The sequence below is a fragment of the Thalassophryne amazonica genome, chromosome 19, assembly GCF_902500255.1.
Source record: "Thalassophryne amazonica chromosome 19, fThaAma1.1, whole genome shotgun sequence".
NCBI lineage: Eukaryota > Metazoa > Chordata > Actinopteri > Batrachoidiformes > Batrachoididae > Thalassophryne > Thalassophryne amazonica.
Window position 1 is genome coordinate 68898608 of NC_047121.1, and position 26197 is coordinate 68924804.

At 40.7% G+C, this 26197-nt stretch overlaps 3 protein-coding genes across 4 annotated transcripts; 1 reads left to right on the top strand and 2 right to left on the bottom strand.

Annotated features, from left to right (window-relative positions):
* The first annotated feature begins 1267 nt into the window (after nt 1-1267).
* On the top strand, nt 1268-8893 carry lrr1 (leucine rich repeat protein 1). Its single transcript, XM_034195569.1, has 5 exons — nt 1268-1692; nt 2664-2762; nt 4859-5111; nt 5392-5866; nt 8192-8893. The coding sequence occupies exons 1-5, from the start codon at nt 1423-1425 to the stop codon at nt 8445-8447; spliced, it is 1353 nt and encodes a 450-aa protein (XP_034051460.1). The 5' UTR covers nt 1268-1422; the 3' UTR covers nt 8448-8893.
* On the bottom strand, nt 2644-11535 carry dnaaf2 (dynein axonemal assembly factor 2). Of its 2 annotated transcripts, none has more exons than XM_034195568.1 (3): nt 9582-11535; nt 8960-9286; nt 2644-4388 (listed from the first exon to the last, which is right to left on the bottom strand). In XM_034195568.1, the coding sequence occupies exons 1-2, from the start codon at nt 11340-11342 to the stop codon at nt 9008-9010; spliced, it is 2040 nt and encodes a 679-aa protein (XP_034051459.1). In that variant the 5' UTR covers nt 11343-11535; the 3' UTR covers nt 2644-4388; nt 8960-9007. The 2 variants fall into 2 exon arrangements, with proteins under 2 accessions (XP_034051459.1, XP_034051458.1); XM_034195567.1 differs by having other exon boundaries at nt 2644-4402.
* Nucleotides 11536-14794: 3259 nt separating this feature from the next.
* On the bottom strand, nt 14795-18546 carry klf11b (Kruppel-like factor 11b). Its single transcript, XM_034159376.1, has 4 exons — nt 18363-18546; nt 17443-17712; nt 15700-16609; nt 14795-15606 (listed from the first exon to the last, which is right to left on the bottom strand). Exons 1-4 carry the CDS (start codon nt 18399-18401, stop codon nt 15305-15307), a joined length of 1521 nt encoding a protein of 506 aa, XP_034015267.1. The 5' UTR covers nt 18402-18546; the 3' UTR covers nt 14795-15304.
* Nucleotides 18547-26197: the final 7651 nt, after the last annotated feature.

Below are 26197 nucleotides of genomic sequence, written 5' to 3' on the forward strand. Positions count from 1 at the left end.
GGGATCAAAGGTCACGGGCATTCAATGTTGGTTTTTTTACCGCTTACATGTAGAAAGTTCTCCAGATTCTCTGAATCTTCTGATTATATTATGGACTGTAGATGATGGAATCCCTAAATTCCTTGCAAATGAATGTTGAGAAACATTGTTCTTAAACTGTTGGGACTATTTTTTTTTCACGCAGTTGTTCACAAAGTGGTGATCCTCACCCCATCTTTGCTTGTGGATGGCTGCGCCTTTTGGGGATGCTCCTTTTATACCCAATCATGACACTCACAATTAGTGTCCTCAGTTCCAAAACTCTTGAGTGTTGTTAGAATGAAAGGTGATGTAACACAGTGGTAAACAAACCACCGTCCCAGCTTTTTTGAAACGTGTTGCAGGCATCCATTTCAAAATGAGCAAATATTTGCACAAAAACAATAAAGTTTATCATTTTGAACATTAAATATCTTGTCTTTGTGGTGTATTCAATTGAATATAGGTTGAAGAGGATTTGAAAATCATTGCATTCTGTTTTTATTTACATTTCACACAACATTCCAACTTCACTGGAATTGGGGTCACATATGCATCAGCATATATTTAATCAATTTGAAGAAATCTTTATAATGTGTTTTTTCATCATATTCTAAGTTGATTCACTGTGCCTTAGAAACTGATTCACTGTGCCCTGTGAAATACTGTCCAGGACACAGTGAATCAAAAATTTTAAAAGTGATTTTAAACACCTGTAAATTACACTTGGGGAGACATACCTAAACCTGTGCATAATGTGTTTATGCTGCCACAAAACATTTCTGGTCCACTGTGCCCCGGCTTCCCCTACTGTGTGGATCAACTCTGTTGCTCCTGATGTTCCTAACAGAAAAATACAGTTCCTTGAATATGAATTATGGTTAGTGTAGACAAATTAATTTTAATATTCCTTTTGAAGTTATTAATTATTATGGGATAGTGTATTGGGGTATGGTATAGCTCAGTTATATTTAATGTAATATAGTTTTGCCAAGTACAGTATGATTTTAGTGTGAAATGTATCAAATGTTCATGAGTTTTATTGCAAATTTCAGGGCTTTTTATGTTGCTGACAAAATGTGTAATAGCTTGTGTGTGTGTGTATATATATATATATATATATATATATATATATATATATATATATTTTTTATTTTTTTTTTTTTATTTTTTTTTTTTTCCAGTCATTTATTTATCTCTGACGTGCCCATCGTTACGTCACTTCCGTCGGATGCTAATGCTAACTGTGTGATCGTCGAACGATCACCTTTGGGTGCCGTCTATTATTTTAAAGCCGGGCAGGCTGCACCCACAGTGAAAAGGTTTACTAGTGAACCTGACAGCGGGGCAAATGTCTTCACAAAGCTGAGTTCTTGATGTTTTTGTTGTCCGTGACGAGCGCCGATGTTTGTTGCCTCGCTCGCGCTTCTTTTTGCGGAACGTTACTGTCGTGACTCTTTTAATTCACGGCGTTTTCAAACTTTGGTAGAAATGAAGCTGCAGTGTGATGTCGAAATTGTGAATCGAATGCTTCCGACGTGTGGGATGAGAAATCGAGGAAAGGGGACGAGAGCGATGCTTTCCATCGGGAAACATTTGGACAAGACGAGTGAACGCAATAATATTTATTTAATGATCTGCACAGCCAAAGACAGAACAGGCTCCAAGTACAAGGTCAGTGCGAGCGTGCACACACAATCTTATTTATTAATTTCATGCAAATATTGACAAAATTACAGCACAACCGGGGGGAGGGGGTGGATTGTTTTCGTGACAATATTATCTCAAAGCGCATTGTTATTGTATTTCAACCACAGAAAGCCACAAGTAACTTGACTGTATGCACTGTTAAATTTAGTACACAGGGTTTTTAGAGAGAAAAATAACGGCACTCACAAACTGCTCTTGTGCTGTAAGATTGTGCTAAATTATTAAACGTGCTGTTTCCAAGTTATTATTGTACATTTAGTTTTTTATTCTATTATTGTTTCATAATAATTAATGGCATTATTTCACACACTCCCATACAGTAGGTGGTGGTAAGAAGTAGTAGTAGTTTTATTTTTGTTATTAATTGATAACTCTTAAGTTTATTTTCAGACTGTGGCTGATAATGTGACCTTGGTCACATCACTGCCTTAAAGCAGTGATTGATGATAGATTTAATCGATCACGTGTTGAAATCAGCAACCATAAATAAACAGTCATGGTGGCAAAGATGAAGCTTTGGATATACATATAACCGAAAGAAATCGACCCACATTTGACAGTGGCACAAATTTTAAATAACCAATCGAGAAGGCCATGATAATAATCCATTCCAGTGTAAAAAATAAAAAATGCTTTTCACATTGTCATTATGGGGTATTGTGTGTTGAATTTTGAGGGGAAAAAATGAATTTCATCCATTTTGGAATAAGGCCAGGCTATAACATAAAAAAATGTGGGAAAACTGCAGCGCTGTGAGTACTTTCTGGATGCGCTATATATCTTCTGCTTCTAAATATTAAAATGTTTTCACAGTTCATGTCTGTGCATGTCATAATCGCCTTTTTGTTTTTTTTTACTAACAATAATGCATACTCACCCTCCTCATCATGTAACATATATTTTTATACTGTTGTACTTTTTTCTTTCTATTGCAGCTAAAAGGCAACATAGAGAAGTTCTTCACATGGTTTGTGGATGAAGGCAAGGCCACCATGAGATTAAAGGAACCTGCTGTCGACATTTGCTTGAGCAAGGTACAGCATACATCATGATGTGTTAAATCATGACGGCAGTGTGGTTTTTGAGTTTATACGTAAAAATCAGTTTTCATACACGCAAACTAAAATTACAAGCATTAAACACTAAAATGTGCATCTCATGTTCATTACAGCCCTGTTCAAACATGACGGCACGTTTGGGGAAATAATATTTTAGCAATATTTGCAATCTGTTCAGTTCTATTTGTCAAAAAACAAAAACTTGTCTACAGTAGGAGATGTAGTGTGTATTGCAACACACAGCACTGCACACAGAAACATCTTCTGTAGGTGTGTTGCAAACCTTTTGTGTTTACTGGCAGTGTGACTCCTTACATCACTTGAGCCGTGACTCATGATTGATGAATACAATGTGGAGGTGTTGCTTCATAACACTGTCATTACAGACTTTTTAGGAAATTGTTCCAGATGATCTGCAGAGTTTCGTTGTGGGATATGACGTTCATGTCTAAAAGGTGTTTTTTGATTCAGCCAATCCCTGAACAGACACCACTGCAACCTCATTGTTCCCATTGTGGAGCATTATTGCATGTTTTGAGGCAGTGGTGACCTTTTATCTACATTTCTAACTATTTGTTTGAGTGACAGAAATGGATTTGTGTACCTGAGTACTGACTGACATCATCTTAGCAGGTAAAAGGGGGAAATACATAATTCTTTAATGAATAACGTGAAATAAACAAAAGTTCAGTGAGCTTCTGGGTGACAATTATCATGAACCAAATACAGCAGAAACAAAAACTCTCCTCAGAAATTACTGCAGACTTGCGTTTATATTTGTCGGACACAGAGCATTAAAAGCATCAGTCTCGCTGCTTTGAAAAAATGATTTAAAAAAATTTAATCTAGCTTGCAAGTTATATTTATTACTACATCTGCTGAGGAGATTTGTTTTTTTTTTATTATTATTATTATTGTTGTCTGTCAGTTCAGTTATGACCAGGATATTGCCAAAACACATGAATAGATTTTAATTAAATTTTTGCAGAGATTGATGTAGGGCTAAGCTCAAACTTATTATATTTTGAACCGGATCAAGGGGCAGATCTTCCCTTTGATCAATTATCAAAGGTACATAACTTAAAGTAGTAGTAGTAAGTAGTAGTAGTAGATCTGATTGAACTCAGTAAACTGTATAAATAACAGTACCTGCTGTAACTGATTGGTTGAAGCTAACTGGGAATCTTGAGAGTAACTGTAACTGTGACTTTAAAGTAAGTAGGGGACCAAGAGTAAGAGGAGCTTAGTTACTGTTTAACCTGAGGAACTTGCAGTAACTAGGCACTTGTAAGTTAGTGATCTAATACTCCTTTGGTGTGATCTAACCTTTCATCTTTATTGCTGAGTTTAATTCTTAATGGGTTTGACACTCTAATCAACATCATTGGGTTCAAAAGCCTGATCTGCCTATTGATCCTGATCCCAGTGACATTAATTACTGGCCAAACAAGACAGGTGGCAATGAAAACATAACCTCCATGGCAAGGTTCAGATATAAATGATCAGTGAACTGAATCAAAGGAAATAGGATTAAAGGTCAGCAGTCAAAGATGAGTGATCAGGATCCAATGATGAGGAACAAGCATCAGGGTCACAGGTCAGCAGTTAGAGTAACACTGAAAAAGAGAGGGGAAAAGGAATATGTTAACAGACATAAACAAAGGACTTTTGGACCGTGGTGCAGCTATGCACTAAATGTTCTTCCAGTTTACCTATTTTGAATTGATCTCTGCATTATTTTTGTGTAATTCTTACATTTTCAAGAAAGAAAAATAGAAACTGTGGCAAGCCTAACTATAACCCTCCGCCGCTGTCTTTTAGAAACCTAAAAGTGAGGTTATCTGTTATGCTGATATGAATAGGTGTACCTGATATTGTGCCCATTCCGTGTACTATCCTGGGTTACCTATTTAAAAAAAAAAAAAAAAAAAAACTTCCTATGATATGAAGTTCATCAAAGGAAGTGTGTCAGTATATTTTAAGCCAGTGAATTTGGGTAGGTTATTTTCAGGAAATCGGTCACCTTAGATGTGCTGGAGGACCACTGATATATTCTTTGATTTTATTTACAGGTTGATTCAAATAGTTTGAAGAACTTTCTCTCTGCCGCTCGTTTGGCAAATAGCGGCAGCGACTTGAGCAGCCTTCCTCTCTGCACGCTTACTCCTGTTCGCGCCAGGGATGTCGAGCAACTCAAGAAGAAGCTCGCAATTGTCTCTAAGAAGGACTACCCCCTCACCTCCAACTTCCCGTACTCTCTGGAGCAGCTCCAAGTCTCCTACTGCAAATTGTCCCGCATGGACATGCGCATGCTGTCCCTCAAAGGTACCGTGAATCAATAGTGTTGGCTGCAATAGTAAAATTATGTATTGTCTTGGAGAGTAAAGTAATTCCCTCTAATAATGTAGGGTTTGGTGGTGTTTGATTTTCACTGTTTCTGGACCAACTGTAACAACATGCTGGAGGTGTTGCAGTTCAGTCCAGTCAAGATCCTGCACTGTATATAAACAAGTTTTGTCTGAGGGTTTTTGATACTGTATGGATTGTGTTGTAACGGTTGATGACAAAAGCCTGATGACTTTAAATACTGTTCCTGTTTTGGCAGCGCTCCGAAAGCTAGACCTGAGCCACAACCACATCAAGAAGCTTCCTGCCACTATTGGTGACCTTGGCTGCTTGTCAGAACTCGTCCTCCACAACAACCACTTGGAAAGTTTTAGCGAGGCCCTTTGCCTGTCCACCCTCCAGCAAACCCTCCAGCTCCTCGACCTCAGGCAGAACCGACTGCAGTCCCTCCCCTCTAAGTTCTGTCAACTGCGAGAACTGGTCAATCTCAAACTGGATGACAACAGACTCGTTTGTCTGCCATTCCACATCGGCCGCCTCTCAAAGCTGAGGTTCCTGTCAGCAGCGCATAACCAGCTGGCTGTGCTGCCCTGTGACTTCAGAAAACTGAGTCTAGAAAACCTGGACCTGTTTGGAAACCCATTTGCTGACCCCAACCCACTGGATCACACCATCCAGCTAAAGTTCCCTTTGCCACTACAAGAAATAGCATCAAGAGCTGTACTTAACTTCAGGTGAGCATCAAACACCCTCAGTATCATTGTGCCTTAGATAGAGTTGGATGTAAATGAGTTCAAATTAAAGCTGAAAGATAAGTCATTCCTGGTTTTAAACTCCAATGTGCTATGAACAGCTAGTATATTATTCATGTAGTTGTACCTCTGCCAAGAAGGTAATATTTTCAGTGTTGTTTGTCTGTTAGGGGAATCATTTAAAAACTCCTGAATTGATTTTCTTGATACTTGGTGGAAAGGTGGAGTATGAGCCAAAGAGGAAGCTATTCACTTTTGGAGCAGACCTGATGAAGATCAGATCCAGCATTTTGTTTTTCACACTTTAACACTGCAAGATTGGGCAATTTACAGGATGTTCAGCAATTTCTCAAAAATGAACACATAGACAGTCATGAAAAAATAAGGTATTCACATTGTGAGGCATTTCAACAATATATTTAATTTGGTGCAGATCCCTACAAAGATCTGGATTTCATAAATCATTTTGTGAATTTTAAGGGGGGCATTTATTTTGTGTGAGCGTAAGATGAATTAGCCTAGAATCCCGCAGCTCTATTGTTTTCACATTCTGTGAGCATACAAACTAATATTTATTTCTGATGGTGTGAACACAATAAAATAATGAAACTTTTATGGTGTTTTGTATCATGTACAGTGCATCCGGAAAGTATTCACAGTGCTTCACTTTTGTCATGTTTTGTCGTGTTACAGCCTTATTACAAAATTGATGAAATTCTTTTTTTTTCCCTCAAAATTTGACAGACATAATGACAGTGTGGGAAAAAAGCTTTTTTTTTTTTTTCCAAGTTTAAAAAACAAACTATAACAACAAACAAAACTAAGAAATAACATGTACATAAGTATTCACAGCCTTTGCCATGATGCTCAAAATTGAGCTCAGGTGCATCCTGTTTCCACTGATCATTCTTGAGATGTTTCTACAGCTTAATTGCAGTCCACCTGGTGTAAATTCAGTTGATTGGACATGATTTGGAAAGACACACACCTGTCTACATATAAGGTCCCACAGTTGGCAGTGCATGTCAGAGCACAAACCAAGCATGAAGTCAAAGGAATTGTCTGTAGACCTCCAAGACAAGATTGTCTTGAACTGGCTGCCCGTCTAAACTGAGTGATCGGGAGAGAAGGGCCTTAGTCAAGGAGGTGACCAAGAACCTGATGGTCACTCTGTCAGAGCTCCAGTATTCCTCTGTGGAGAGAGGAGAACCTTCCAAAAAGACAACCATCTCTGCAGAAATCCATCAATCAGGCCTGTATGGTAGAGTGGCCAGATGGAAGCCACTCCTTAGTAAAAGGCACATGGCAGCTTGCCTGGAGTTTACCAAAAGGCACCTGAAAGACTCTCAGACCATGAGAAACAAAATTCACTGGTCTGATGAGACAAAGATTGAACTCTTTGGAGTGAAAACCAGGCGTCATGTTTGGAGGAAACCAGGCACTATCCCTACAATGAAGCATGGTGGTGGCAGTATCATGCTGTAGGATGTTTTTACAGCTGCAGGAACTGGGAGACTAGTCAGGATTGTGGAAAATATGAATGCAGCAATGTACAGACAGAGACATCCTGGATTAAAACCTGCTCCAGAGTGCTTCTGAATACAGACTGGGGTGAAGGTTCATCTTTCAGCAGGACAGTGACCCTACGCACACAGCCAAGATATCAAAGGAGTGGCTTCAGGACAATTCTATGAATGTCCTTGAGTGGTCCAGACCTGAATCCGATTGAACACCTCTAGAGAGATCTAAAAATGGCTGTGCACCAATGCTCCCCATCCAGTCTGATGGAGCTTGAGAGGTGCTGCAAAAAGGAATGGGCAAATCTGGCCATAGATAAGTGCACCAAGCTTGTGGCATCATATTCAAAAAGACTTGTGGCTGTAATTGCTGCCAAACGTGCATCAACAAAGTATTGTGCAAATGGTGTGAATACGTATGTACATGTGATTTCATATTCAACCTTGTTTTTTTATTTTTAATACATTTGCAAAAAATTAAAAAATTATTTTTTTTCATGTTCTTATTACATGAGTAGAATTTTAAAGGGAAAATGAATTTACTCTATTTTGGAATAAGGCTGTGATAAAATGTGGAAAAAGTGCTGTGAATACTTAATGGATGCACAGTAAGTGAAGAAGGAACTTTTGGATCAGTGTTCTCATTACATCAAGGGAAGTACAGCATGAGGAGAGTCCTCCATTTTTGTTCTCCCTTAGGTTTCTTTTTAAAAAGTGGAGATATGTGCTCTCTGAGCACTTGTAGTCTCTGTCAGCAATCTCCTAACCATAATCTTCCTGGTTCTCTCAGGATACCTTATGGACCTCATCTCATCCCTGTGCACATGTGCTGTGACCTCGAAGTAGCCAAGACCTGTGACTGCGGCAGTGTCTGCGTGAATTTCTACATCAGGACAGCAGTCAGCATGAACTTACACCAGGTGTCTCACACTGTGGTCCTGGTGGACAACATGGGAGGCACCAACGCACCGGTGCAGCAACACTTCTGCTCCCTGTCGTGTTACTCAGAATTCTTAGACAGCTCCTTCCACAGAGGACTCAGATAAGAAGGAGGAGGAGCAGAAAACCAGTTTGGCACTCTAGCTGTTGTTTTTACATTAACGCAGTTGCTTAGTTGGAATTGAGTGTTACTTTTTTCCACCCCTTCACGGAATGTCTGTGTGAAATGAGATAACAGACTATATTGAACTTTAGTTTTAAAACGGCATCTTTTTTTTTATGCTTTAACTTTTAGTGGGATTTCCACATATCTTCGTGCATGTTTTATCTGCAGATAAGTGACACTGACAGTAAGCGTAGCAGGTCTCATACAGTGGTTTTGTGTTCTTTCTGACCCAATACAGCAAACTGTAGCTTGTTCTACTGACCTATTTCTCCTCCTCCAGGGACTAGAGACAGTGTTTGGTTTTTCCTCAGCACAGTGCCTCAGCAACCATCAAGTTAGGTACAAGGAGTTTGGTTTTACTATGCAAGTGATTGTAATTTTTTTTTTTTTTTTTTTGTAAAAATGTAATAAAATTAGTTTTCTTTCTTGGACAGCATTATTGTATCAACTTACTCATGGCTTGTACTTGTGAGAATGTTTTAAGCTTCGCATCACTGGAACTCAGTCGAGTTGATAGAGCAGAGTGTTCTGGAAGGTGAATCCAGCAGATGTGGTATGATCACTGATGGTTTTCACATTTCCATCTGTATCGATTTCTCTTAAAAAGGCAGGTGGTAAATTAGCACCCTGTGGGGTTTGGATGTGCTGCTGTGTTTTCAGGTCATCTTCATCTGTGTCTTCCTCGTACACCTCCTTTACCAAACCATGGACAAGTTCTTCAGCTGGCATGGATGGCTCTTTGCTGGATACTTGGTTTAGATTTGCAGTGTTTGATTCCCCCTGAAGTTGGGGGGAAAACAGCAAATATCAGCATCTTTACAAACTTCAATCTGGTTGTCAACATTTGTAAAAATGTATTTCTCACCTTCAACTTTATATTTTGTTTTGGATTTTCAGTCTCGTGAATGTTTGAAGTCTCCGTGTGAGCTTTTGTCTCTACACAAGACTGCACATTGAGTTGCTCCTCTGCTGTGACACCAGTGCATTCAGGATTGATTGGCTGCTTTTCAACGGGCCTGTTACCACTTTTCGACTGCTGCTCTTTAGATTTCTCATCCTCTTGCTTCACTCCCACCTCATGAACTTCTCCATCCTGGTCCTGCCACATCTGCTCTCCCTTTATTCTAACTTCCTCCTCTGTGTCATTTTGACATCCCTTCAATTTCTCCTCAGCAGCATTTTCTTTGCTTACTACATTCTGTTGGTTCTTAATTTTTTGCTTCCTCATATTTTCCTCATCTCCTCCCTCCTCATTTTTCTGCCCCTTCCATATAGTCGCTTCCTCTTCATTTTTGTCTTTGTCATATTTTTCTTTCTGCATTTCATGTTCCTTCAATTTAATTTTATTTTTCTCTTCTGTGTCTACAAGAATTTCCTTCATCTGCTTTTTTTGCCGTTCCAGAGTTCTGTATTTCAGTTCTTTTTGCCACTTCAGCACTTCGCACTCTGGCTCTTTTTGACATCCTCTGTACTCCGGCCCTTTTTGCCGCTCCAGAGCTTTGCTTTCCAGCTCTTTTTGCCGCACTTCGCACTCTGGCTCCTTCACCCACCCAGGAGTGCTGCACACTGGCTCTTTTTGCTTTTCTCTGCCCTCCTGTTCTTTTTGCCATTCCCAAGCGCCATTCTCCAGCTCTTTCTGTTCCTCTTCATCGTCTCTCTGTGTCTGAATTTCAGTTTTATCACTTTGCCTCTGCAGCTCCTCATCATCACTGAACGTATGAAGGTCACTGACTTCCTGCTTGAGCCCGGCAGTGAAATCAAAATCTTTATTGGATGCAAGAACTGGTAATGTGACAGTCAGCTGTCCTCTCTGTTTATTGAACTTTGCTTGTCCTTTATCCTCATCCACAGGGTAAGCTAAGACCACCTCCAGTCTGTAGGCTGGTTCTTTGGCCTCCAGCATCAGGTTTCTCCCATTCACCTCGAGGCTGGTGTCTGCTACCGACGTCAAAAGTGGCACATCAACAGTTACTACAATCTCTTTAGGTCTGGGGCTCTGGGCAGAGTCTCTGGAAAATCTGAAGTCTTGCAGGTCGATAAAGGACCGATACTTGACTGTGTAGTGTGGCTCAGTTGGCTCTTTGGTTTTCTGAAGCAGGGTTTGGACAATTTTGGGGTCACCTTTGGTTTTCCTTGTAGGAGAGTCTGTGTTCTTTTTTGTAGAGGACATGGTGGAACAGTCTTCATCAGGGTATGGGAAGCCAAGAGGGCCAGTCTGCTTGGTTTTAAATCCAGGTATAGGTTTACGAATTAAACATGGCTGTGGTCTGCCTTTGTATGGGATGCTCATCTCCTTCAGGTTTTTGTCGAGTATGACATTGAAAGTGTCCTGGATTCCCTGAATAGCTGTATTGATCACAATATCCATGAATCGCTTGTTTTTTCTTGCTATGTGAAGAGTGTCTGGGTGGAAGACAACATCATAGACCACAAACTTGCTTCCTTTTGGAGCTCTGTCTTCTCTGCCAGGATGCAAAGTGTGAGGCAGGGACCACTGTTGACCCCTCTGACCATTCTCCGAAACCTCGCGCTTACATTCAGGCTTATCGACTTTATCGTTGGCACAGATGTTGATGTAGCATTTCTGCTTACCGTTCACCTTCGTCCTGAGAGCTCTGAATGGTTGAGGGTGGATAAACTCGACACCGATTCCCCTCTCTTCCTCCAAACGTTTAATCTCTTCTTCATACTTTTTCTTATTCTCTGGATCTGATATTTCCTGTGCGTAATCGTGCAGCATTTTCCTGAAGTTGTCATCTTTGAAAGCTTTGGTGAATCTGTCGATTTCATCTGGTGTCAGGTTTAGATCCTTCAGGACTGCTGGTCTCACCTCCATGTTGATGCTAACAAAATTAGCAGCCCGACGTTTGCTATGTAAAAACCCTACAACTGTTAAGAACTGTTAAGAAGTTTAATACGAGTTTAAACTAAAAGTTTACTTCACGGAAGCCAGTAAAAAACGAGCAATTTATTTCATTTTAGCTTAGTTATCGCGACAACGAGCTGCGACCCAGCGGATAACTTTCAGCAAGGTTACTTAAGACTGTGTATTAACGTTGCCATGACAACTCACGGTTAAAGGTTACCGCCGCTCTAAAAAACCTAATATACTTAAAAATTGCAACATATTTCTGAATTCATGTATTACCTCGTTCAAACAGAAAATCAGAAAACCAGTTTTTCAGAATCTCAGGTTTTAAAACAAGCATTTAAAAAAAGTGAATGCATCAGGTTTCAGTAGTAACCCACGTAAAATAAATTAAAATAATTTTTATATTAAAAAACACTAAATATTTCAGTTTTTGTGGCCATGGCTAACTTGGGATAGTGTTTAAACCAAGTATTTATTTCAATTTGGTCTACCTAAACCTGGTGAAACTAGGTTTAATTACAAACTATCAATTCAGTAATTATGCGCTTTTTCTATTAATTAACAAGCAAAATATATTCGCTAAATACATGTCTAAAAACACAAATTATCTTATACACTGCAGTCATTGGCAATATCCTGACTTCGTGCTTTTTTAATGCAAGCCTTTAACAAATAATTAAATAAAAACATTTCTATGTAATAATTGTTTGCTCATTACCAATGCTTAATTTATACCGTACTGCCGTCACCTAATTAATCAACCCATTACACAAAACATTAAAACAATTCTGTATATTTACTTGTCATTATAAAATTATGAGGTATAATTTATGTTGACATTTTCATATGTAATTATATTATTTTTGTATTTGGTGCGATAACAACAAAAGCTACGCAGGTTCGGAAAGTTGGAGCATATATGATACATAGAATTTTGGATACATTTATATAAATCGTTGAAGTATCACAGTTTCGCCGCCAGGTGTCGCTGTTTACCACAGTTCAAGTGACCACAGATCAAAGGGGGCGGGTACATAAGGGAGAAACCTGATTGGTCGCGCCTCCAATTCATTTACGGTTACTGAGCGACAGCTTGACAATTTATGAATTGTTGTGCTTAAAAAGCTATTACTCACATCCCAGGCTGGTCAGTTTAATGGCTAACCTTCTGCTGCTGACACTAAATGGCACTAACTTCTTCTTAAAGGGAAGAACTCTGTCTTATACAGGCCTTGAGGCCCATTAGTACTTATCCCCATTCCAATAAAAGGCATCAATACAAAACAAAAACCAAACTTGAATTGCACTCATTGGAGAACACGCCTCTTTCAAGGCCCAAAATCTATTAGCCTTAAATGATTATCCTTAAATGACTGAATTGTCACTCTGCGTAGACCTCTGCTTTCTTAGACTGACCAAAATCGAAGGTGTTATTTTCATTTTCTATACCTGCTACTCCATTCAAGACGGGGGGGCGCTATTCCAGTGGTCATAAGGCAAGAGGCACTATAGACCCTGGACAGGGCGCCAGTCTATCGCAGGGCCACATATAGACAGACGAGCACATTCACACTCCTACAGTCAAATTAGAGTCACCAATTCAACAAACCTGCATGTTTATGTTACTGGGTGGAAGCCGGACCACCCAGAGGGAACCCATGTGAACATAGGGAGAATATGCAAACTCCAAACAGAAAGGACACGGCCGGACGTAAGCACGCAACCTTCTTGTTGTGAGGCGATAGTGCTAACCATAATCCACCCTGTCATCCTTATTTGTTTCAGCAATTTTTATTATTATTATTATTTATTTGTTTTGGAAAGAACCCATGAAATGAGGCTGTTTTTAGCAGAAACGAGGTGATACTTGGAAATGACCCAGGTGCAATGAACGCATCAGCTAGCAGCTCGTGTAGCTGTGGTGCTGTGATCGCTTCCTCCTCCTTTTGATGAAATAATTCTGGATTTATGTGGAAATGATTTTTGTACTAAAGCTTCAGATATCGGTCGCTGAGATAGATGATGACTGGAGTGCAGTTTTAAGCAGAAACGAGGTGATAAGCGGTGAACCGCGGCTAATGACACATGCAATGTGGGCAGGGCGGACAGATTTTTAGGGGGGACCATTCGGTCAGCGGCACCAGCAACAAAGCTCAAAAGTTTGGGAGCATTTTAACCTAATTAAACAGAAAAATGTGAAATGCAAAATCTGCAAGGCAGAACTTGCTACAGCAGTACAACAGGATGCAGGATCATCTGAGAAGGTAACGTGGCTGATTCTGACGAAGTGAGAGCTGTCTCTGTAAGCTAATTGGCTAGTTAGCTGCTAACATTAATGTTTATACTAGTGAACTACTTACTTAGCTGTAAACATTAACAATGACGATTTAATTAGCCTAGTACACGTGTTTGCTGTAACGTTATAACAGCATGTCATGTTTGAATACAAAATGTGATCATGCTAATGTTTTATAATGCTACGTTACTGTGCTAAAAAACAGTGGATGACTTTGTTACAGAGTAAACGTTGAATGAACTATCATCTTAATTGTATTTATTTTTAGTTAGCACATACCTTAAACACTTCAAGCTTGAAGCTAATGATGGTTTTATAAGAGCAGATGCATGCTGGTACAGTAAGCCACAATTTACGTATGATCTGATTAGTCGACAAATTGCAAAAATAATCGGTCAATTATCAAAATAATCGTTTGTGGCAACCCTACTTAGAATAGGTCAAGATTAGCCATCTTTGAACTTCCAAGAATGCTCCCTGTGAATTTGACGACCCTGGCAGTAATAGGACTGGACTCGTGCTGAGCACAGACAGACAGACAGACGGATGGACGAAAAGCCTTCACAATACCCGATGGCCATATTTTGGCCTTGGGTAAAAATATGATCCTTCATTTGGGCCAGATGTGATTTTCCCCAGGGATGAGTAATCAAATGTCAAATACAAATTACCAGCAGGGGATTTCTGGCACATTGTTATGTCTACATCACAAAGCCTGTGAGAGAGCTGAACGCAATTAGCTGTCAAGTTAGTGAACTGTGATTCAAGGCTGATTTGTCTATGCTGACTCATCACGTATTTGTCCACAACGCTAATGCCCACCAAATAATGTCCTCAGCCAGCGTGACCAAAGGAGGGAAGCATTCAGCCAGCAGGCTTGTCAGCACTTTCGGCCTTCCACAGCTGACACAAAGTGGTCGGTGGGAGGAGTCACAGCGTGACGCACACAAGATGTGGGTAGTCACCGTTCTGTGTTCGTGCGTGGACTGCAGCCAGGAAAAGATTACCGACAACGCCTTCATCTCAACTTGCGGCTCTCTTGGATAACACACACGCACACACACTTATCAGAAATGTCACCAGTTATGGCGGGAAGTAAGCAGCACGACAAGGAAGTGACTCATTTAAATTGTTTTATTACAAATGTGTATTAAATAATATGAAAAGTTAAACAGACATAATCAAAGTATAATCGTAGTGATTATTTCCTTATTTCTGTCATATTAATAAATTCCCAACTGTGACAAATAAATGCATTTCATAACACGAGACACACATGACACAAACAAACATAAAAACAAAAAACAACTGTGAGAGACTGAAAGGGTTTCTGGGAAGCACCGGCTTTCCGAATGCGGGAGCGGTTGACCACTAAAGAGGCACGGGGGGGGTGGGTGGGTGATGAAATGTTTTCAACAAATTTCATACAAAGGCTTTGGCGTGAGTGCATTTGTATTGTCAGCAATCTGAAAGTAAACAAAGAAATTTAAAAAAGAAATTGATGTACAAATAAGAAGTAGAGAGAAGAAAAAGTCCAGTGCACGTTTTCTTTTATTCCCTTGAGTAAAATAGCAGCAGCCCTGTGTCCCTGTGGCATTCTACGTGAGTACTGGAAGGCAGAGCTCGCCTCCTACTTTGAGCCAGCAGGTACCAGCATGCTTAGCGTGGCCAGGCCTGGTTTGGAGGGCAGTGTTTTGCCACCAGCTATTTTGTTTAGGTTCCTGACGTCAGCTTGCCAGGCGGGAATTTTCTTTGTGGTCATGTGGCGGCGGGCGTGTTTGGTAAGGTGATCGCTGCGCATGAATCGGCGCTCGCACACGGGGCACACAAACTTCTTTTCACCGGTGTGGGTGCGCCGGTGACGGGACAGCTCATCTGAGCGGGCGAACCGCTTATCACAGCCGTCCCAGCTGCAGCTGAAGGGCTTCTCGCCTGAGGGAGGGTGACAAAGAAAGAGTCAACAAGTGAGTCATGATGCGGTCATAGTAGTTACAGGAGACGTTTGCTTGCTCTCTAAAATCTCACCTGTGTGTGTTCTCAGGTGAGCTTTCAGGTGCGAGCTCTTGAAGTATGTCTTTCTGCACCCTAGGAAGTCACAGACGTAGTTTCTCCTGCGGGAGAAATCCATCTTGGTGGCTGCTGTAGTGCTGCCGGTCCCTGCCGGCACGTACACAGGTGCCGGAGCCAGAGGTAGCAGCTTGGTGCTGCCCAGGGTCATGACAGTCTGTGGGCAGTGAGGAGGCGGAGCCACAGAGGACTGAGGGAGAACCAGCATCACTGTGCCCTGGGGAACCGTCGAGCTCACGACAAATGGCTGCTGGACAGGTGCAGCTTTAGCAGAGGTGGGTTGGGGGACAATGGGCATGGCAGTGGTCCGCATTCCAGAAGCAGACGCTTGCACTGCGCTGGGGATAAATGCTGAGAATATTCCTGTCTGACTGTTGATAGGGAACATCTGGCAGATGATTTGAGAGCTGGTGAGGGTTGCAGGAGCAGGGGGAGTGGGTGTGCTGTTTTGCAGCTGGGTGTTGACAGGAGTGGGGGCGGAGGCGCTGTCCGTATGGGAATTTGAAGAGCTGGGCAGCTGAAGAGCAGGAGGGGTTGGATGTTTGGTGATCTGCTCAGTCTTTCCAACGTCCTGCTGATGGCACACTGTGTCTCCAGTTTTCTCTAAATGGGGGGCTGCTGGAATGTGGGGTTGGCAGGGGCTGTTGTCTGCGGTGTGACGGATGACACTTGTCGCCATAGCCCTGCAGCGCTGTGGAGGATGGGGAAGGGAGGGGGTTTTTTCAGCAATGGGTACCAAGCCAGGTTGATGGAGCCCAAATGTAGAACGCTGTGAGGTCAGGCTACATGTCGTCGTAGAGGTGGACTGGAGACCACTGCTGGTTGTAGACGTCTCAACAAAGCTGGGGCTGTGCGGGGGAGTCATACACTGCAAAACAAAGAAAGACGATAAATGTACACAGAATTACAACGACCTCTCTGAGGTTCCAACTAAAGTTACGTATGTCAGTGGGAATTCTGGGTAAAGTTCAAACCACATTTTACTCCCCTCACAACATCTGCTCTTTTTATACAGCACATCTGCATCACAACACCAAACTGATAGACGATATACATATATTGATACAACGGTGTCTCTTCCTTTAATTAAGCTTTGTGAACTGGAAGAAAAACAGATTTTTAAAGTTGATATACGTATTATTCACTGCTTTTTAGGTGTGTGACCCAAAGCCATAAGTGGGTGCATGATGGGAGTCCCGGATGTCCTGCTGCAATTACAGCGAATAATATGAGCGATCTGTGTAGCAGATCTTTATTGGTTGATATAGTTTGATGTTGACCAATCATCTCCTGTAGCTACACTTACTCGATGTCAACACAGCTGACTGACCAAAATCTACATCGGCTAATAACGACGTACCTTATCCAGCGCCAGAATATACTACGTGGGTCCCTTGCATCAATCGCCATAACTGCCATGGGACACCGGTCTCACTCAAACTTGGACATCCACGGATACACAAGGAATTCTCATACCTGATACTAGCACATTTAATTCAGATTGAAACCGGAGTCAAATTCCTTCTATTCTTGTAGATACTTGGCAAATAAAGCCTATTCTGATTCTGATTCTTCTATTCGGATTCAGATTCTTACATCATGTAGGTCAATATAGGTAGGCTTGTAGATAAATTATGCCCCCACCAAGTATAACAACTCTTTGAAGCCACCTGCCAAAAGCCTCACACTTAAGTTTCTTACCAGTGAGGAGAGGGACACGAAGTCCTTCGGGGGCTCTGGGATTTCCGGGGGCAGCAGGGAGTCACAAGAGTCCGAAGCCGGTGTGAGTGGTCTGGGTTTACACGGGTTCAGCCTGTTGCTGCTGAGGAAGAAGCTCTGGCCCAAGGAGCTCATACACACCAGAGCCTCAGCTGCCTCCAGATCAGTGTACTCCAGGCCAACGGGACAGATGGACTGTCCATCATCATACCGCCGTCTCTTCGACTTTCCACAACGGTCCATATACTCTGCCTGAAAGGAGCAGTCCAATAAGTATTACTTAATATTTTTCAACTGTGTGTCACACTAGCAATAATGAAGCAAGCGTTGAGCACCGCTAACACCACTCAGATCTGAACTTTCATGAACAAAAGCCATCGTTTCTGTCAATTTGAACTAGAGCAGGAGGAGTTTCTTATGTCGCTTGCGCGGTTGCTGTTCCTAGCTTTTGGCTTCTCGGGCCTATCTGATGCTGCTGTTGGTGAGTTTAAACCGAGCTCAAGCAGCACTTATTTTGGTTGAGGACCAGGACTCCTCCCATGACCAATTATAACCCAAGAGTGACGTGTAGTCCAGAAGAGCCATGTGAAAACCCCCATAAAGCACCTATGCATCAGGAAGTAACCACTTTATTTGACACATTTGTTAAAAATGTCAATTAATAAAAACAATTTTTTTAAGCATTTAATAACTGTCACCTGTTAATAATCTGTCACTGACACCTTTAAATTAATTTTAGACCACCATAGATATAAATAAATTAATTGCCAAATTATTGAAACAAAAGAATGCATTTATTTATTTAAAAATATTTAGATAATTTAAAATAGGCATTAATGTAAAATGTTGCTTCATGACTATAACTATGATGCGACGGAAAAATAAAAGGTGAAAAGTCTTACCTCCTCTGAATCCACTTCTTGAAATTTTCTAGATGTCATCAATAATTAATTGTATAAATATGACCTTTCTGCTGCCGAAGACAGAAGAGAACAAAGAAACGCCTGCTGTGTGTTGTCGATACGAGCCGAGGTGGGTTTTTCTTTTTTCTTTTTTCCTCTCAGCTGTGTGAGTAAAACACGGGGCGGAGAGAGAGAGAGGGGAAAAAAAAAGAAAAAGAAAAACAAAACTCACAACACGCCTCGGCGGGTGGCAACACTCTACCAATCACAGGCGAGTACGCGCGGTGCGTGGGCCAATGGGAAAAGAGAAGCTGCGTGAACAGTGCGTGGCCGCTGGGCGGTTGGAGGAAATAGGGTGCGTGGCTGCTGGTGGGCGTGGCCGTGAGAGTCAGCCGTGTCGGGATAAACCCGATGAACTGGCGTCCGTTAAACTAGGCTAAAGGTCGGCTCGGTCTATGCTGCGTTCACTGACTGTGGGAATGAAAGGGAGCTGATTGCTTGATGCAATACTGTGCAACATGTAAGGTGGCACAATAACAGGAATGTTTTTTTTGTTTGTTGCTACATTCAAGATGCTCTGGTTTTTTTTGTTTGTTTATTTGTTTTGTTTTAACTACCCAGCACAGAAGATGGAGTACACTGGCATGCTGTCTTAATTGTGTGTAGGTTTTATTATCATAATTGCTGTTGATTAATTTCTATGGATTGCTCAATGGATCACTCAAAGATACAGTTGCTTCTATTTTTGTAAGAAAAAAAAAGTGGTGCATATTAGAGGTGGGCGGATCGATCCTAATAGCAATAATATCGATACCAACGCTGGTATTGATATTGAACGACCCTTGTGTAAAAAGATCGATGCTCAAGCTTTTTTTCTCTCCCACATGCGCTGACTGCTGCACACGCAGATTCATCAAAGTTGACTCTCTGTAAGAGCAGCACTGCACTGTATCACGCAACACGGAGCAGCGGGTCTACCTCAGGAGATTTTGTTTTAAGTTGTGTTGAGTGATATTTTTTTAAACAAAAATGTTGATCGTGATAATAAAGTATTTTGTTGTCACGTACAATGTTTGGCGAAATTCTATCCTAGGTCTTTTGGATCCTTTGGATCTATGAAGCTTAAATATGAAAAAGTATCGGTATTGATATCGGCGATACTGAGCCTGTATTTACTTGGTATCAGATCAATACCAAAATTCCCGGTATCGCCCACCTCTAGTGCACATAAGCCTTTTCACACTCTGGGAATGCGCATGCGTGACCAGGTTGGTTCAAAGGTCAAGAGGTGTAAAAACGTAAACAGACGCTCGGTCGGTCAGTGACACTGTCAATCAAACAACTGTCTAAATCCATAATAAACATAATTTTTGCTTATAAGATGGAGTGAAAATGCAACTGTTTTACCAAGCCATTACAATATAAATATTAAAAATAATTACCTTTGAGATTATCCCAAAAGCTTTTTCCACACCAAGAAGCGCACATGGCAAGCTGCTGGAGAAAATTCCTCTGTGCTTCCCGAATGATTAGAGATGGTTTTATCAGCCAATCTCTGAGAGCAAATCCACTACGAAATAATTATTTTATAGAATGCAGCATTCAGCGGCATCCAGCAGGTCACGTTGGCCTGGCAAATTGTGCAGCAGTCGTGTCATGGTGCCTTAAGTGTCATTTGCACGTGGCCATCGAGTCATGCTGCTCTTAATCATCCAGCCAGGACTCGAGTTCGGATATCGGGTCGGGGAATGATTTGCCGTCGTCATCTTTTAAAAGGCAGCATAATCTGTCGCCTTGCTCTGTTGTGATACAAATCACTGTGTTTTAGCCCACCTGTGTTCATTATACAGTACATTGATTCAAATCACAGGCACATGTGCCAATAAGACTAATAAATGACACAGAACATGCAGGGATATGTTCCAGGAAGTTACTTCATGATTATTTACTAGAGACACCATTCAGCCGCCATTCACCAACCAGATCCATGATTAATTTTATTCTTCACAAATAATTTATTTCACGCACTCAGAAATATGAACGTAGTGCACAAGATTTATAGAGGTCCGCAAAGAGAAACAGCATCAGCTGATTCTATGTTTACGTATAGACACTGCCCGGGTTGGCATTGGGTCGAGTCAGGCAAAATCTGAATTTTCAGTTCATGTGCAGCATAAGCTTCAGTTTTTCTTCCTTGAACACCAATACCACGTTTTCACAAAAATCTTTCAAGGAATCAACAGTCCAATGGGAAAAATCATCAAAGTCTCTGTCATTCTCGCTGCCCACAGTCAGTCATGATGCCTCCAGACTGCAGTTTACACCTCTTGCTCTTTGACCTCGCGCGTCAGACCCCGAAGCGAGCGAACGAGAGTGTAAAAAGGCTTATTATTGGTTGACCTGGTTGGATTAATAAATTTAATAGTTTTGACTGTGTTGAATGCTTGGTCTCTAAAGTATAGGTCAAACAAGGTTGACATCCATTGGATTCTTTGACATATGACATATGTTAGCTTGTAACATTCATGCCAGATGGTGTAAACTGTTCCTTTTTAGAAGCTTATTAGTTCAACCAATAATTTGCATCATTCTTCATTAAAAGTGGAGCAACTTTTACTTTTGACCCCTATACAAACTGAAATTGACCTTTGTCACCATTTTTGCTATTTTTGCCCCGTAACGCCATAACATTCACTCACAGATAGTCCAAACTACGGCTTTTTTGGAATCTTGATGATCAGACAAATAATATGGTATATGTTTCAATATGACTGGACCATTTTTAAATTCTGACCTCTGTGTAGTCCTTCATTGACCCCTGCCTATACCTACCACCATGAGATGGCTGTCATACGTTTTTGTGTAGGCCATGGTACACTGAGCTGGTTTGTAAATGTTGGTTGGCCACCGACAACCTGCTGGGCCCATGGACTAGTAGTGTTTTAGTTATTACCCGAGGCCAACATATGGCAGTCGGGTGTGTGTGTCCGTCTGTCTGTGTTCAGCGTAAGTCCAGTTCTGTTACTGCCACAGTCTTCAAATTCACAGGGAACATTCTTGGGACACAGACCTTGGACAAGTTCAAAGATGGCTAACCTTGACATATTTTAAGAGGTTAAAAAGTCACATTCTGTTTGAATCTGTTCTGCTTTGTTTTTGAGTGGCGGGGGATGACAGCCAATCAGAGTAGAGCTGCAACGTGATGTCAGTGGCTAGGCTCTTCAAAACTGCTTTGCTTTGTGTTTATAGGCATGTCTCTCATATATTATGTGAAAGCTCGAGAGAAATAAACACTTCTAAAACCCAAAAACGCAGTTTTTGGAACCTAATAACACATCTGAACTTATTGCACGGATGTTAGCATAGTGACGTCACAGGCTGGTAGCTAGCTACAAAACTGTTTAGTTTGTGTGTAAATATATCCTCTTTGTCATATATTATGTAAAAGATAGCGAGAACAGTTCTAAAACTGAAAAGGCTCTTTTTGTAACCTGATAACACATTTTGCGGCATTAGCGTGCACACTAACTTCAGCTAACTTAAAGCTAACTTCCTATGGAGTTAAATTTGTCTCAATTCCAGCAAATGCACAGAGGGTGATCTATAAATATTCCTTGATTTGCATAACTTCTGCTTTTGTCAAAAGCTCTTGTACACTCACACGCAAAGCCTCCTGCAGACGCTGTTAAAATGTAAATATTGTTTTTGATTGACTGATTAATAAATGGGCTTTTTTGAACATGTACAAATTGTATATAAGACAACAGGATCTTAATAATTAATTAAACAACGGCAAATTATAAAGAACACAAGGCTCATACGGCTGAGGGTATTTTAGCATTGCGTTATATTTTTAAGTTTTATTTTTATATGTAGAATGTTCATCTCCTGTAAAATATAATGCATTTAATTATGATTGTGTGTTTTAATTCACACTTGAACATTCATTTTTGAGCCATAACACTTCTTTTAGATTAATTTATGGCCTGTCAAAGAAAATATTTGTGTACTTCTTTATTAAAAGTGAGTTTCATTCCAAGATGAAAGTAACATGAGATTAATTAAAACCTATCTTCAGATGATATCAGCATATCACAACAAGTGTGTCAAGTGAATGTACATTTATTTACTGATTAGCAGGTACATTTGCTTTTTAAAATGTAGTTTTTATTTATTTTTAATCTACAATTAATTTTTTGATGTTATATACCAATTATTTGTTTCCCACGTTTGTTATGTGTACTATACATATTTATTTTTATTATTACCTGTATGCTTTTCATTATGTTATTTGATATTTTTGTGGGTACACCACAATGGAAATAAGTTTTTTCACTTTCTTGTGTCATTCATGTATCTATAAATGTATTTATTTTATGTCTATGCATTCAGTTTTGTTAAATAAATTCAATCAATCAAGCAGAATTTGTCTGTCATAAATGTCACCTCCAAGGCTCCTTTGTATCACAAATAAAAAGTTTGTTTCAGTTTTAGGAATGTTTAATGAGTTATTACATTTCCTTTTTTTTTTTTTCTTTTTTTTTGAGATTAAAGGTTACTGACAACTCATTGAGTTTTCCACACTCTCTGTGGGAACGTACAGGAATATAATTTGTCCCATATCTTCCCACGACACTTAAATTCCACAGCTGCACCAGATGAAGTGCTTTCTCCGTTGTGTGTGCGGCTGTTTGTTATAAACAAAGGCTTAACTGTCATCACAACAAAACATCATAAACCCACAAACTGGGCCTTTTCTTGTTTTATCAGTCTCATCAACTGCCTTCAATTTATAATCAATCACACTCGTAAGAAATCCGTCCTCAGCCTATATTGTGATTTCACAGCAAACAGCTGCATTCTGACTGCTGAGGTCCCTCAAACATACACAAAAATACAATTCCTTTGTTGGCCCACTTTTTTTTTAATCTTTATCTTGCTTCTTTAGACACATTAAAGAAGAAAAAGCCATGTTGCAAGAAAAATGACCAAACCTCAACAAATTATTCTGTGATAATAATAATAATGTTCCTCTCCTTCTTTCAGCTGCTCCTGTTAGGGGGCACCACAGCAGATCAGTTGTTTCCATCTCACCCTTTCCTCTGGATATCCATCTGTCACACCACCCACCTGTATGTCTTCCCTAAACCTCCTCTTTGGTCTCCCTCTTCTCCTCCTGCCTGGTGACTCCATCCTCAGCATCCTTCTCCCTATATACCCTGGGTCCCTCCTGCACATGTCCAAACCATCTCAATCTCACCTCTCTGATGTCAAAGTGTCTTTATTAGTCTCTCTAAGGAGAAATTTGCCTTGGACAGAGGGGTCTGCTGCACAACAACACATCCAACACATACAACTCATGCATCAAAAACAACCACATAATAGATCAACATGAAAATACAAATACATAATCAGCAAAAACATATTAGCATCTTAGTGCAAATTCAGCACATGACCTTATATAAAAAAAAAAATTGAATTCAGTTTTTTTATGTTGTGTGAAGCGCCTTGAGACGATTTCATCGTGAATTGGCGCTATATAAATTAATAAATTTGAAATTGAAATTTATATATTTATCTCCAAACCATCCCACCTGAGTTGTCCCTCTGAATATGTTCATTCCTAATCCTGTCCATTCTCGTCACTCCCAAAGACAATCGCATCTTCAGCTCTGCCACCTCCAGCTCTGCCTCCTGTCTTTTTGTCAGTGCCACCATCTTTAAGCAGTAAAACATAGCTGGTCTCACTAGTGTCTTGTAGACTTTCCCCTTCAGTCTTACAAATATTCTTTGTTATGAAAATTCGATTTGTAGTCTGCATCTTTATTTTGGCTTGTTTTACGCTGGATGCCTTTCCTGACACAACCCTAGTTATTTATCCGGGTTCGGGATCAGCACTCAGAGTGTACTGGCTGCACACCTCATGTGGCTGAAATTTGACAAACTTTAAGGTAAAGACCCCACCTCCTTCTACCCTTCTCATTTACCCAGGCTTGGGACCCACACTTAGAATATATTGGCTTCACACCCCATGTTGGTGAATTAATAGTAATATAATAAAAATAATAATAATAATCACATTTTTATTTCAAATTGAATTTATTATTTTTTAGTTAAAGTATTTATTTATTTAGTCTTCATCGTCCTCATGTGTTCTTTCTAGCCCCTGATGTGAGGAGCTGCCTGGGCCCTGCACCTCTGCTTTTGTGGTGCACTTTCATAAGAATGCCACCCAGTATTGGACCCATAGAGATCTCTATGGTTGGAGTCAGCCCTTCTGTTAAATGAAGTGATGCTCAAGTCTACACAGCAAATCCTTAGTTTTAATTAAACCTGTGTTGCCTCAAATTGGCACTATTCTCTGTGCTGGTAATAGTGCAGAACTTGGCAAGTCATTAAATTGCATCCCAACTTATCAGGATCCTGGACCCAAAAAAAGGCTAGACACAAATGGGAGACTCACATGGAGGAGTAGAGTGTAAAAATGGATTTACTGAAAAATCATGCAGTGCTTGGTACACAGAAAGGTGAGCAAAAACAGCAATGGTATCCAAATCATGAGACAAAGGTGAGGTCAATAAACAGGTAAAAAGGTTCAGTACACAGCAGGGCAAAAACAAGATCAAGAAACTGTGAATGAGAGCTGGCTTAAATAACACAGGTGGTGATTAGGGAAAATGAGACACAGGTGTGTGAGAACAATCAGGAAGGAGGCGTGGCAAACAGAAGGGACAAGGCACACCCGGACCAAACCCAAAGCACAAGACAAGAGTGTGCAGTCAGACAAACACAAAGCAAAAAAAAAACCAAAAACCCTGAACAAAAACATAAACCCAAACATGAACACAATTAAAATACAAAAACCCACACATGAAATAACCACCCACATAACACAACCTGGGCATGTTGATAAAATGCATCCGGAGGCACTGCAGCAGGACATCCTTGGTCCTCTGTGGACAATGGCACATCATCAGATGGCATGTGGACAAACCACACCACTAGTCAACAGTTGGCATCACCAAACACCAGAGCTGTCACTGCGGGGCAGTCTGCATGTCTACCACGTCTGTGGCACACCTGTGCACCACTTGGAATTAGATGTGGATGTCTAGAGAAGCAGACCGGTGGAGGCACAACACCGCCTGTCTTATCTCACCATGCATGGCATTACATTGGGTAAGGCGACTGGCTCTGTCTTTCTCATGCCAGCCTAGTGACCCATCAGTGATCCTGCCAGGTCTAATGCAACAGCCAACATCAGATTCATTGGCCTGCAGAAGGAAGGAAGAGCTTGGATAGCAAAAATGTAGATCAGTGGGTGGAAGTGGGTGAATGGCCAATGTTGATAGCTGCAGATGTGCCGAGATACCCTGAGCCGATTAATGTCACTGATTCCTGACAAGCCCCACTGGCCAGCTGTGGAATCGGTGTCTACCCTCCTTTAGCCTGCAGTAGCAACCAGCAGGCAGTGCATAGGTGAGTAACCACTGATTCTTCTTTTTCTTCAGTCTTCTGGCCTCACTACAAATGTAGCGATGAATTGAAAGATGATGTAACAATGTTCATTTTTGGGTTACTGTATCAACATGGCGGCTACCATGAGGGCGCCCACTCCCATCTAGATATGAAGGGTCTATTCTAAACTTATGAAAACACACTGATTCATTGTTGTAGGTCATTAATTATACACCAGTGAACGGTTATGAATGCTGTATTCCATTTCTGCGAATACCCTGAAATCCTGCACACTGCAGCTTCAACACTCTGGTTTTTGCTGTGCAGAGCAGTAAACGGTAAAGGTGAGTGACCAAGTAAACATTGTAAAAGCAGAT

What these genes read in the sequence shown, in the direction of transcription:
- lrr1 (XM_034195569.1), top strand. Translation starts at nt 1,423, where the DNA reads ATGTTTGTTGCCTCGCTCGCGCTTCTTTTTGCGGAACGTTACTGTCGT. An exon ending in TCGACATTTGCTTGAGCAAG is followed by an intron (nt 2,763 to 4,858) that starts GTACAGCATACA and finishes TTTTATTTACAG; the next exon opens with GTTGATTCAAATAGTTTGAA. An exon ending in AGAGCTGTACTTAACTTCAG is followed by an intron (nt 5,867 to 8,191) that starts GTGAGCATCAAA and finishes TGGTTCTCTCAG; the next exon opens with GATACCTTATGGACCTCATC.
- dnaaf2 (XM_034195568.1), bottom strand. Translation starts at nt 11,342, where the DNA reads ATGGAGGTGAGACCAGCAGTCCTGAAGGATCTAAACCTGACACCAGAT. An exon ending in AGGATGGAGAAGTTCATGAG is followed by an intron (nt 9,287 to 9,581) that starts GTGGGAGTGAAG and finishes CCCCAACTTCAG; the next exon opens with GGGGAATCAAACACTGCAAA.
- klf11b (XM_034159376.1), bottom strand. Translation starts at nt 18,401, where the DNA reads ATGACATCTAGAAAATTTCAAGAAGTGGATTCAGAGGAG. An exon ending in AAGAAGTGGATTCAGAGGAG is followed by an intron (nt 17,713 to 18,362) that starts GTAAGACTTTTC and finishes TGCTCCTTTCAG; the next exon opens with GCAGAGTATATGGACCGTTG. An exon ending in TCGTGTCCCTCTCCTCACTG is followed by an intron (nt 16,610 to 17,442) that starts GTAAGAAACTTA and finishes TTTGTTTTGCAG; the next exon opens with TGTATGACTCCCCCGCACAG.